This window comes from Trichoplusia ni, chromosome 11 (assembly GCF_003590095.1).
Source record: "Trichoplusia ni isolate ovarian cell line Hi5 chromosome 11, tn1, whole genome shotgun sequence".
NCBI lineage: Eukaryota > Metazoa > Arthropoda > Insecta > Lepidoptera > Noctuidae > Trichoplusia > Trichoplusia ni.
In genome coordinates this window covers 11,001,033-11,013,647 of record NC_039488.1, presented here as the reverse complement: position 1 = coordinate 11,013,647, position 12,615 = coordinate 11,001,033, and the positions used below count along the sequence as shown (strand labels likewise).

Sequence of the window (12,615 nt, the reverse complement as noted above, 5' to 3'; positions counted from 1 at the left end):
TTTAACGTTACTTCTGTAGCTTACCGCAATTAAGAAGTACATCTTGGTAGCAAATGGCTTACTCCAAGGCGACTCACCCCAAAACCAGAGCTCTTAAAGGGACTTTATTCTGGTTTAAATAGTGACAGGTAAATTGACACATGAAATATGGTCTATTCAGAGACTTCGTCTGAATTAAGAAAAAAGTTTCGCTATGTGAGCTGATGTTCCTTTGGATGTTCCATCGATCTCTTTTGTGTCTTTGTCTTGAATTGTTGGAATAGAAATGGAATGAAAAACGTTACTTAATAAAATATTTTATCTTATTACTGATGCTATAAATTACAAAATTCTTATTCTTAATTCTGTTTATAGTAGCGTCCAAGGAATTGTTGTCCTTCCTCTTTTCCAGAAATCCGCACATGATTTTGAGCAGAATGTGGCGCTGAGTAGGACCTCTTCAACTTTGTCAATGAGAATGATGTCACTGTAATATATAATACAAAGATACATTAATTTGTTACATAGTGGCTACATTATTCGTCTTTTTTTAAACGAACGTACCGTGTTTGTTACAAACAGACAACAAAAAGTTTTATCAGATGAGTGGGAAATCTTAGTAATTTAAATTATTAAAAAAAAATGATACGACGCCGACAGTTACATGTTTCCTTATCATTAAAATTTTCTCATGGCTTTAGCAAGGCAGTGGCGGTAAAGGTAACTACATAATACTTGTAGGTAATTATGATTTCTCAAAATCGAAATAGTTAAATAATCGAAATCGAATAGTTTTCAAAATAGTTTTTGTGTTGTATATTCATTTAACAATACTGTAACTGTACGAAGTACAGAAAATAAGGTACGTACCCGAGACAAAATTCGTAGAAAACGTCATCAAAAACAGGCTTTTTACAATTCAAGTTTTCACATCTTGAAATTGGTCCATTACTTAAATCTCTTTTGACGAAATTTGGTAAGAAATTAAAATACTCCTTCAATATATCAGCTGGTACGTAGTAAGTTTTGCTAGCTTTCTTGTTACCCTCTTTTACGACAGATTTATAATTATTACCGTTCTCATCTGAATTTTCTTTATTACCTCTGCTATCAATGTTGAATCCTTGAAAGTTATCTTGTAGATCAGTTATATTATTATTATGTTCATTGTAAAGATTTTCTCTGACGTGTTCGGAGTAAAAACTGTAGGTTTGTGGGTTGAGTTTCTTTACAGCCTCATTCAACATTATGTAAAACTGTCTCCTGCAAATTTCATATAGACTGGCGGGAGTGAATCTTGTCGTGTTCAAGACGTTATTGTACTGTGGAGGGAATCTTATGTTTACTTCTAAGTCTTTGGATCCTTGGTTTATTTTTAATTTACATTGGTGACTTCCTGTTCTTGTATTATGGCTGTCTGTAGCATTTAAGCACCTGAAAAGAAGTTATAAGTAAGTGCAGTTAGTAAAATTTTCTTAAGCTCTTTATGTCAATGATGAAGTCTATTTATATCGATAAAGAAATTATATTGAACTGTACGTATCACAGTTGTCACAAAGTTTCCAAATCAACAGTCATAAAAGATAAGAAGAATATATGAAATTCAAAACAAGGCGAGTATCGCGAAGTTCCTTGAGAAACATCGTCGTATGCTCGATTTATTGGAAATAGTTGGGAAAGACAAGCACCATCTAAACTTACCCAATATTGAGACATCTTGTTTGTTGATCTCTAAACATGTGGTACCACAGCGAATATGGTAACGTCTTCAAGTTTGTGTTCCTCCAGAATCTGAGTTCGCAGTGATGATAGTTGTACACGGGACGTTGTTGAAGCCATTGTATTCTGTTATCTAGAATATGAAAAAATACTAAAGGAGTTGCAAAAGTAATAGGATGTAAAAGAAATGGTTTAAAACAATTGAAGTCTAACGCTTTGCCCTTAATAAGGAATCTAGAATTCTAAATGATGAGCCATTACGTGTTTGATTCAATAAAGGACTATTAAAATGGTTTCAATTTATATATTTCCCTATATGAAACATTCAAATTCTGAAATCAGTTTAATCGCCAAAAACTCAACAAGCAATTCACTCTATTGCTGTAAACACATGACTGATCCCACATTTATTAACTTCAAAACAATCAAAAAACAAAACACGATCCACTTTTTAAACCAAACATCGCGAGGTGGTCATGTTATGCAACTCTTAACGTACACACCGAAATGGGTCAACCGAATCAATGAGGAAACATTAAAGTTGATTTATCGCGGATAGTTTGTTATCTGTGGCGCCAAAACTACTGTCTTCGTAAACTTTACGACAGACTGTAAAGTGTAATTAGGACTAGCAGACTGCCAGGCAACTGTTTACTTAGGGATAGAAATGGGGAATGATGTAATAGAGAAAATATTTGGTAACGCGGATGTAAGTGTTTGAAGATTATGAACTCAATATGAGATTCATCTTAGGGGAAATTAATAGTGACTTTTCAACACGAGTGAGTTTAACCTCTTTGGTCTCGTGGTTGAATGTGAAGCATGCGTGAAATGTGGAGTTCGTTCTCGGTTGTACAAAATTTTTGGCAGACGCTTTGTTACAACTGTGTAGTTTAGTGCCAATAATTACATTAATAGGAAAGCCATATGGAAATGTTTATTATTGTTGAGTAGTTTATTGCAAAATACTTGATCTTATAATAGTTTTGTATGGAAATTGTTGATTCTGTATGAAACGTTTTATGTTTAGCTTTTATTAAAAACGAATTATTTATTTACTCGTTATCTGTTCGTTAAAACCGATCTAAGTAAGTTTTAGATATGGGTCTAAGACATAGAACTCTAAAAGGGGATATTTTTATCTAAACATCACAATCTTCAGCAGTTTTTATACACATACATACACTACAAAATCAAAGTAAGGAATCAAATTACCACAAACCGATAGATACCGCAGGCGTCTCAGCTCCGCAATCCTTAGCGGGAGCTCCGTCAGCTCATTCTCATCTAATATCAGAAACTTCAAACTTCTCACTTCGCCGATCTCTTCAGGAATACTCCTCAACCTGTTCCCACTAATATCAAGGCACTTGAGACATCGCAACTTAGATATTTCCCTCGGCAGTTCAGTTATATCATTACCGCTTACGTAAAGGCTCTCTAAATGCTCCAAAACTCCGATGTTATTTGGCAAACGAGTCAAGAGATTCTCCTTCAAATATATGTCTGTTACATCTGCTTCTTCGCCTTTCAATTGGTGTAAAGGTAGCTCAGTAAAACCTCTATAGTTCCAGTGTAGGACAGTAGCCGGTAATATTTCTGCATTGTAATCCATATTTGCTACTAATATTTCACTTGCGCATGTTAGGTTTCATCAACTGTAACATCCACTCGTTCCGTCACTTCACTTGGTATACACTCAGTTGTTTAATGTTTATGCTATTATATTAATGGGTCGAAAGCTTCGGTCATACAGTTTGTATGTAAAACAGAGGCGAGCTGCTCTGATTCCCGTCTGAAGAAGACTGCATCCCATGTCGAGCGGACGCACGTGAATTATTTTTAAAACTATAACAAGGTCTTTGCTGAGATTTTCGTGAAACATTTTCTGCAATAGTGCGATCATATATACGGGTGGCTAGCGTGGTTATGACATAGGTAGTATAGGTAAATACATAAATAAAATTATGTGTATTTAAATGTACTATGAGCAGGGAAATCGTGGCACCCTAATATATGCCATCTTTTTCGAATGTCGTATAAAAAATCAGGAAAATTAAAAACGACAGCTTTTTCCTCTAAAAACACATGGAATATGCTTTATTTACAGATAATATTTCAAGAACTCTATTAAACAATATTTCCGTATCGTTATAACAAACAGTGGGCAACGCAAGGAGGAGTGACAAGTTCAATATTGGTTTGAGTTTGGCGGAGTTCCAATACAAACTGCGCGGTGTTAGGTCGAGGACATTTGACCGTAACACAATAACAAATAATGAGTCCACATCGTTGACGAAATATCGCTAACGGTGTATTTGTTCTGAAGCCATATTAAAGGTAGGAAAGTATTTCAGAAAGGGTTTCTAAAGACGCCAGTAAAAAGTCCGAAAGAAAAGCAAGAATTAATAGTGTTAGGTTTTGCACGCTGTATATTAGCCTAGCCTGTTGTCCTAGTGGTTGGTGGCCCTGACTGCGATACCGGAGGTTGTGGGCTCGATTCCCACCTATTTTTGTGTGATGCGCACTATCATTTTTTCTGTGTCTAGGTGTAATATATCTATCTCTATTAGTGTATTGTATTTAGAAATAACAAGTATGTCTATCAGTTGTCTATTGCTCATAATACAAGCTTTGTTTAGTTTGAGACTAGGTAGACTTGTGTTAAAGTTAAAAGCATAAAATTATCGAAAAGTCTAGCGATGAAAACTGATTTATTAGAATTCGTTTTGACAGGTGATCAACTATTTTTAAAACCGACGCTTAAAGAGGGAGTTTATGAATTTGACCGCTGTGTGGATCTGTGGCACTGCAGCACTTAAACGGGTGAAACGATTTAGATGCGGTTTTTGCATGTTTGAGATAGGATTTTCAAGCAATGTTTCTTAGGGTGGCATGAACTCCTAATGCGGTAAACCGATTTGGGGCTGGTGTAAGGGTTTCTAAATTTACAATTTTACTTCGTTATGTTTACCTGGTATGGTAAAATTGGTAAAATGTTTAAAATTCAAAAAGAATATTATAATCAAAATCATTAACACTGTTGTTAAAACTACTTTAAATATAAAAATAAATGCTTGTCAGTATGAAACATACACCAACAACAGACCATAAAAATCTATTTCTAAAAATAAAAACATTTCAATTAAAGGAATCTGACATTAATGCCCGAAGTTATTAATGTTACAAAATAACGAGTGCATCCATATTCCTCTTGATAGGCTATAACAATGCTCCACATTAAATTGGGTGTAAATTAAAAAGTTAACAAGCTTGCATCAATCCTTCTATTTTCGTCTACAAATACGTTCATTGGGATAAATTCGAACATGGTAACATTCTTAGAACAGAATAAAGATAAAAGTGTACTGAAGACTGATGAGATATGAGTTTTCCAGGAAACTGAAACCGGGTCTTAAAAGATCGTTTTTGCTTTTGTGGAAGGGAGATGCCACTATGTGATGTAGTGCGCTATCTTGCTTTAAGAGGTATCAGTAGGTACCTAATACTTGGAATGGGTTTCGATTCGTTCGATTTGTAATTTTGATGGAAGTTCAGCGTTCTTGGAAACGACGTCAAATGTTTACCGAACTATGATTGCTTGGATCCGAATGAGAGAGGTCATGATGTATTACTGTGACGTATTGCAGCTTTGATTCTCGTGACTCAATTTGTGAGATGTTTGATAAACAAGCGGTGGTTGGCCGCAATTGGCAAGTTTGGGTGGATATAACCGGGTGATAATGTTTATTTTTGTGCTACACGGCAAACTCACCTCACAGCTGTGCGCGTAAGTATATTACTTATACAACAGTAATGGAAACTCCTATAGGACGTCACTCAATATCTGCAAATGTCCAGTCATACAATTTACGGATTTTTTGGCTTATTTTAACACTCAGTGTCGCGAGTCCGACTCGCACGTATCCGGTTTTATTTAACCTTAAACACTTATCACAAATTTCTGCCTCTTTTTAGTTGTAGCTTATTTTCTTATACTTGAATTACTATTTACCCAAACATTTACAGCAAAAATCAACGAAACGGTGCCATTGATGCTAAGAACCCTAAATTGGCTGAAATGGATCTTAAATAGTTTAAAAAGATATTGATCGTGTTTACTTTATAACTAATGATCTCCAGGTAATGTGCTGAAAGTCTAGATATTTTGATATCCCCAATACGTGTGGATGTTACAGACATAACATTGAGGTTGATGTGCTCAAACATTAGTTTTATATATTTGTCGATCTCAATTGACCACCCACGCTTTAATACGTTAAAATGTTCTAAAAATATCTTGACGTTTTATACAAAAATAATAACTGATTCTGAAATAGAGCAGATTACTTTAGACAGGCTTTCAACTTTATTTTTATGTGACAGATAAATACTTGCTTCTATCGAACTTTTAATTCATTATAGTACGTCTTATCGTCATCATCATTAGTCTGTTTGTAAAGTACGTACAAAAACAAAAAAGCAACTGGATACATAGAACAGCTGGCCGAGCTTAAAAGAGTTCTTGGAAGAGGCGTAAGTCCAGCGGTGGACTTTTTAATTCATGAATAAGGTATAATTGACATCCAGGTTTTCGACTTCACGGATACCCGAGTGCTAAAGCTGAAAAATGATTCCCTCGAAAGACAACCATTTGTGTGATCCACGAAAGCTTGTTCTAAGTCTTTGTGCTTGTCACATGCATGTTTGTGAAACCAACGCAACAAAAAAATTTAATTCCATAAATACTAAAAATATATCTACTTTTCCTTATTTATTTTTTACGGATCTGTGCACTAAACCTAAACTTGAAAGAAGTTCAATAAATACAAAGCGTACAGTGATATTAATGTATTTCAGAAAATTCTACATCAGATAACCTTATATTAAAGGTGCCATACAAAACGTCAGGTCACACAGTGGCCAGTTACATACATAAGTATCACACATTCACTACAAATAGATCAGACTTCGAAGTAATTAGGATAAATCACATCAGTTCAGGTTTATAAAGCAAGTTTCAAGGCGAAATTGAAATCATGGGTCAAAAATATATAAACATTGGAATAGAAGATCTAAGATTTAAAATTCTTTACATCAAAACTTGGTTTAATTTGGCTCTCTACATGAAAATTGTGATTTTTTGATATAAGAAGGATAAATTGGACTTAAAAGAGGGTTCTTTATTTTACTTATTTAAGCTTTCGTAGGTATTCACTATAGATAAATAATTTGAATGAAAATCGAATACTTGATAAATAATGTGTTCTTAATAATTTTAATTTCTAGATAGAGAATTTGGACTACAGGTTACCATGTCCGATCTGTAAACATAGCTTACATTTTGCCACATGCTTTCATTTTCTTCCTGTTGTTTCTACATACAATCTTTTTGGTACATTTCTCACTATATTCTTTTAAGCTCGTACTAATCCGCAGGTTCATATTATATTTCGTATTTCCACAAACATTTTTAAAGCCTACAACTTAAAATATATAGCGTCTTATGGTGCATTAATGATAATTTTCCAAGACTTTTTTTGTATTTCATTATTGATATAATAAAACTTCCATAGGTTTAATTTATGAAACTTAGCATATTTTACAATAAATACTTTCAATAATCAAAGTTTATTAATATGTAACATTAAAAGAGGTAGAAGATAGTAGTTCTTTCGATGAATTACAAATAGTACTCATGTATGAGGTATCACGAAAGTAAAATGTTTTAGGAAAATCTATTTTGCTGGCAATACATGAGGTCTCTACCACAACTTTTAGCGCAGAACTGTTGCTGACGTGTAAGTGGGATAGCGGTCTACGCTGTGTTGTGTGCTGTCTCGCTTCATAGGTGTCAGATCCTCTTACAATTCTCTTCTTAGTTTGAGAGTATCATTTATCGGAATAATAAAACTATTATAATTCCTAAAAGGTACAGTAATTTGAAGGAGGGTGTACAGATTCAAAAATATCCAACGCATAGTTATAGAAAATTGTAAAAATCATTCACTCAGTCATCATTTGGTATCATTTCATACTTTTTGGAATATCGTGACTAGATATTGAGTAAGCCTCAGTTTTCTACGTACAATTTTAAATTATGATTATTATAATGTGTATATTTCAAATTACCTAAGAAATAGTTTTAATTTCGTAGTAAATTTTCATTGTTTTGCCAAATACTTATCACATTATTAACAAATTTTGATAAATTTTAATTTGATATATTTCGTGCAGATATATTTTGATTACATTTATTAATTAATATAACTAATCATATGTGTATATAATGACGTTTGATTACATAGAAGACCTTTTTAAGTAATATGTTAATTTGAAAATTTCCTGCGTCCTACGGTATACTCATCATCAACCTATATTCAATCTTTGGTAAATATCTAAAGGAAATATTATTGTCTTTGTGACAATACATTCAAATATACGAAAAATACGACTTCAATAAGTACATAATAATACCTATACAAGGTACCCATAAAATAAATAAGGCAAAGGACTAGACAGTTCTTGATTTTCAGACGCTGAGCGATTGAAGAATAATTTCTTCTTTATATGAACCAAGAGCTCTTAAAACAAGAGTTTTTGCCATTGTGTAAGCGAGAGGTATAGGCAATTTACTGCGGCCATCTTGCTCTCACTACAACCACATTACAACCTCCTTGGCCAAACGATACTTCGTCAATCGTTATCTTCGGAAACGCTGGAATGTATGAAAATGATCTTCTACTATGTGAATTATTGAAATGGAATGTCATTTCCATACATTAAAGAGTTTTCTATTAACCTTGCTTTGAGAGCTATAGTACAGAGATAGAAACGGCAGCGTTTGCCCATTGGTACGTCATAACCAAATTATTATTTTGCAGTATAAAGTATGACGGAACCCAAGCACTATCAAACAAACAAATTACTAATTTCTTCACATCATCTGATGTAATATAACGAATTTAAACGCCGCGTCAATAACCTCCCAAAAACAATTGAATTCCATTCAGTCACCGTCCAGAGTTTAAAACCTGCGAATGATCCTTACACGCCGTCCTTTTCCATCTCCTTCATCGTCACTGTCTACTGATGTCTGTCGATGCCCCAACATCAAAGCTTGAACTTCAGGATTGAGGGGAAGAGCGGGGAATGATGAGCGACGAACCATCGGCACAGGACGAGCTCCTGAATCCAAAAAAAGGTTTTATACCTACTGACTGGGGTTTGGAGAGTTCATTTTTGGGCATGCTTCTTTAAAAAACTATTTTAAATAGGTTGTATATTGGCATTGGGTATTATGGTACTAAATTCGATTACTTTAGGATTGTCTTAGGTATACTGATTTGGCTAAGTTTGGAAAAGTGCAAATCTTCCTATTTTGTGACCCTCATTAAAGTTGCATAAAAATCGTTTCTGTGGTATATAAGTGTCGAAGATTTATTTTCGGTATTTTGATTATAATCAATGTTCTTTTAAATATTTAGTTTCACTTATCTCTATGCATAGATCTAGTGAGCGTTACTATTACCTTTTCTGACAGCCAATGATTAAAGCTTCCCCAAATAAAAAAATACTAAATAGTTCTTAATAAAACTTTGCTCCTTTAATGCAATTTGCTAAATTAATTTCAAGGCCAGTAGGTAGGTACTAATGTACCTACGAAATCACTTTGACACTGCCACCCACACAATATGAGTGATATTGCATTGATATAAACATTGTAAGTCAGCTGTGCGTAATTGAATGAAATCAAGTAAAAATTATAAGTCATTCAGTCTTTATCCTGTCTAGAAAATTTACCTGCACACACATGCACGTGGTATGGTGTCGGTGACAAGTGCAAAAATCAACCTTAGGCAGTGTCTTAAAGGCGCTGTCACTGTGCAATGTATTGTATATGCTTGACTTTGCAGTTTTATATTAATTGTGATTGTTCTGTCGTTCAAAGTGCTTCCAATTATTAATGCTCACCAATATAAAATAGTAATTGACGATTATGGAAATCAGTCACAAATATAAAAATAAAAAATATTACAAACACTATCTCTAGTACCGTATCTGCTAAAATTCTTAATCAATTTTTACCTAAAATGTAAACAATGTATAATTAATACCAACATAAGAATATTAACTAATTGCTTATTACGTGAAACAGACGCTATAATCCCACTAGACCGCTAATAATCGCCATTACAAAATCATAAAACCTCACTACCAGTAATTAATATGCAAAATATTATTAATTAAGTCATAACAAGCTGTAACCAGCTAATAAGTACAAATTGGATTAAAGGGTTTCACTATTCAACCGCTAGAACTAAAAGCCAATTAAATGGGAAATATTTCCACCCTGTATTGGTTCTATCACTCTGTATATGGGATAATTATTGTTTGTGACAAAACCTTTGATTACTCATTCGGAATGTAATCAGATGTTCATTGGACCGTGTACAATTGATTACATACAAACTGGATGGATGTATTCATGGATTTGTATGGACGTATCCATACAGATGTGGCTATTGTCACACTGGATACGATACATTTAAATAAGGACGTTTTCGCATCAAGGTTTTCCTGAAACCCTATTCACAGCATCTTGGGAAATCTTGATAATAACTAACTACTACATGGTCTTTAAATAAAGTGTTTGCATGTCTCAATAGGTACATTTTGTTTTCGAAATCAACCTACTAAAATTAGTTACTTAAAGAACTTTTTGAACAGAAGCTGGACTAAGTTTATTCATGTATGTTTATTTAACGATAATGGTATCTATGGAAAATCATGCTTAGGAACATGCAAGGCAAAAAATGAACTTTTCATTTATAAAGTGTAGTAAGTCTAATTTACTATACCACTTTTATTTAAAGAAAAATATATGATCCAAGCACAGCATGAAACTATAAAAACATAAATAAAGAAATCTACTGAATAAAGTGTATTAAAAACAGGAAATATTGTTTTCTAACTACAAGATTTAGTAACATTTTTACCTGAAAGTCTTTTTCAGTCGTCAGAGAGACCTTGTTGAAACAAAGAATAAAAAATAGTGATAGGAGAGACAGATTAAAATATTTAAATAATAAAACATTTACATTCACAATTATTAACATCGAAATTTTAGAAAACTTGCAATTTACTCATGATTTATAATTAATCGAGTTTGTGTGATTAGGATTTATGTACAGTAATAGCATACCAAAGAGTTTGGCAACTGACTGCCGCTTCACAAGCCTGGGATCTCCCGCTGGTGTCTCGGCTATAGAAGCCGGCGCTGAACCTTCCTGCGACTTCCTGTGAGGCTCACTCAGGTACGAGTTAGTAGAATCTCCACGTTTATAAGGCCTGCTCTGACGATTGTTCTTCTTTTCCTCCTCATCATTATTAACAAACGATTCAGCAATCTGAAACAGCTGAAGACCGAATTTGCTCGATTCTCGTCGCAGTGTTTTCTTGTTCGCGAATTCCGCTAACGATTGCCTCCTTTCTCCGTCTGGGTTTAGCTTTCTGCGCGCCCTTTCCTCTTCTTTGACCTTGAGGACATCGAGTATCGCGTTCAGTAGTAGTATTAGGAGGAATACAGTGATTCCTATGACGGTTATCGTGTTATTATCTGCGCTTAATGCTTCCCGTCTATGTCTGCGATTCAGTGAGGGCTGCTGCGTGAACACTTCTAAGACGCTGCATTTATTTTTAATAAACAATGGAATGGGCTTAGCTCTCACTTGTTTTACATGGAGTGGTTTCTCAAAAAATATCTCATTCGGTTCTACCTTGACAGCGGGCTCCGGTATCTTCTCAGTCGCAATATCAGCATTAACATTCTGCTTCATAAACCACATTTGAACACTGTATATACTGTAAACGATCACGGACAGAATAAAAAGCAGGATCTTACGTTCGCTCATGTTTACATCGCAAAAGCACTGGTTTGTTTTGACACAGAACCACGCGTGCGTGGATGTCTATTCGCGTACAGCACGTTTAAAACAATATACGTACTTGGATAGTAACGAACTGTTGATTACTTTTCACTTTTGCGGGTTTATTGTGAATGTTTTTGGAGTTACGTAGTGACCGGCGGCGTCATTTTGTGATTTGTGTTGTGGGTAGTGGTCTGCGCATGTGCGAGGCGCGGCGCCCGGCCGCCAGGGTCGCCCTCACTCGTGCCCGCTACCGAACCACGCCGTACACTATACAATACATATACAACACCTTTAACAATTACTGCCTTATCATCATTCCTTATTAAATTGACAACAACAAACCATATTCCGTAAAAATATTCAAGTTACTTTAAGCTCATTTTATACTAAAATCCTGTAATTAATAAACAAAATTAAATCAATACAGGTTCGAGTTTTCACTTAACTATCAGATAAGAAATGAATTTCATTAAGTTTATCTGAATCATTGATAATATTAGTTCTGTCTAGTGTCTACTGATACTGGTATATTGCTTTTAGGTCACAACGCGTCTGAACTGTGATGCCCGTATCCACTTACATCAGTAATTGTTCAATTGAGTTAGGAAATCGTTTCCTAAGATGTCTGAGGGCTTGGCTCGGAATAAAATAATAAACGAACATGTATTGAATAAGGATTTATAACACAGCTTTTGTTAAGATGAAACGGTGCTTTTATTGATTAAACATCGCATTTTTATTTATTTGTTGGGACACATATACAGAGTAAGCATATTCTTACTCTACATACGTGTCTTCAGATTTTTGTATAAAAAATCGAATGAAAAATAAATTAGGTACATACACAAAAATCACCTATCTAATTTTTGGCCGTAGGTACCAAAGTCACCTCAGCTCAACCTTAATCTATGCTTTAATTTTTATTATTTGCTATTATCGTGGCATAATCAGTACACCATCATCAAAAATGTTAACTATTTAAATA

At 34.2% G+C, this 12,615-nt stretch overlaps 2 protein-coding genes across 3 annotated transcripts; both read right to left on the bottom strand.

Annotated features, from left to right (window-relative positions):
• Positions 1 to 283: 283 nt before the first annotated feature.
• Positions 284 to 3,566, bottom strand: LOC113498940 (plant intracellular Ras-group-related LRR protein 4-like). The gene is made up of 4 exons (XM_026879207.1): positions 2,914 to 3,566; positions 1,681 to 1,831; positions 850 to 1,413; positions 284 to 466 (listed from the first exon to the last, which is right to left on the bottom strand). The coding sequence occupies exons 1-4, from the start codon at positions 3,311 to 3,313 to the stop codon at positions 349 to 351; spliced, it is 1,233 nt and encodes a 410-aa protein (XP_026735008.1). The 5' UTR covers positions 3,314 to 3,566; the 3' UTR covers positions 284 to 348.
• A 2,968-nt stretch (positions 3,567 to 6,534) lies between these two features.
• LOC113498939 lies at positions 6,535 to 11,828 on the bottom strand. 2 transcript variants are annotated; one of them, XM_026879206.1, is made up of 3 exons: positions 10,904 to 11,828; positions 10,698 to 10,727; positions 8,826 to 8,886 (listed from the first exon to the last, which is right to left on the bottom strand). In XM_026879206.1, the coding sequence occupies exons 1-2, from the start codon at positions 11,610 to 11,612 to the stop codon at positions 10,711 to 10,713; spliced, it is 726 nt and encodes a 241-aa protein (XP_026735007.1). In that variant the 5' UTR covers positions 11,613 to 11,828; the 3' UTR covers positions 8,826 to 8,886; positions 10,698 to 10,710. The 2 variants fall into 2 exon arrangements, with proteins under 2 accessions (XP_026735005.1, XP_026735007.1); XM_026879204.1 differs by lacking the exon at positions 10,698 to 10,727 and having other exon boundaries at positions 6,535 to 8,886; positions 10,904 to 11,824.
• Between the last annotated feature and the right edge of the window lie 787 nt (positions 11,829 to 12,615).

Coding starts and splice junctions, on each gene's coding strand:
- LOC113498939 (XM_026879204.1), bottom strand. CDS start 11,612: ATGAGCGAACGTAAGATCCTGCTTTTTATTCTGTCCGTGATCGTTTAC. Junction 8,887..10,903: donor GTCAGTTGCCAAACTCTTTG/GTATGCTATTAC, acceptor TTTTGGATTCAG/GAGCTCGTCCTGTGCCGATG.
- LOC113498940 (XM_026879207.1), bottom strand. CDS start 3,313: ATGGATTACAATGCAGAAATATTACCGGCTACTGTCCTACACTGGAAC. Junction 1,832..2,913: donor GCGGTATCTATCGGTTTGTG/GTAATTTGATTC, acceptor TTCATATTCTAG/ATAACAGAATACAATGGCTT. Junction 467..849: donor TTCTACGAATTTTGTCTCGG/GTACGTACCTTA, acceptor TATATATTACAG/TGACATCATTCTCATTGACA.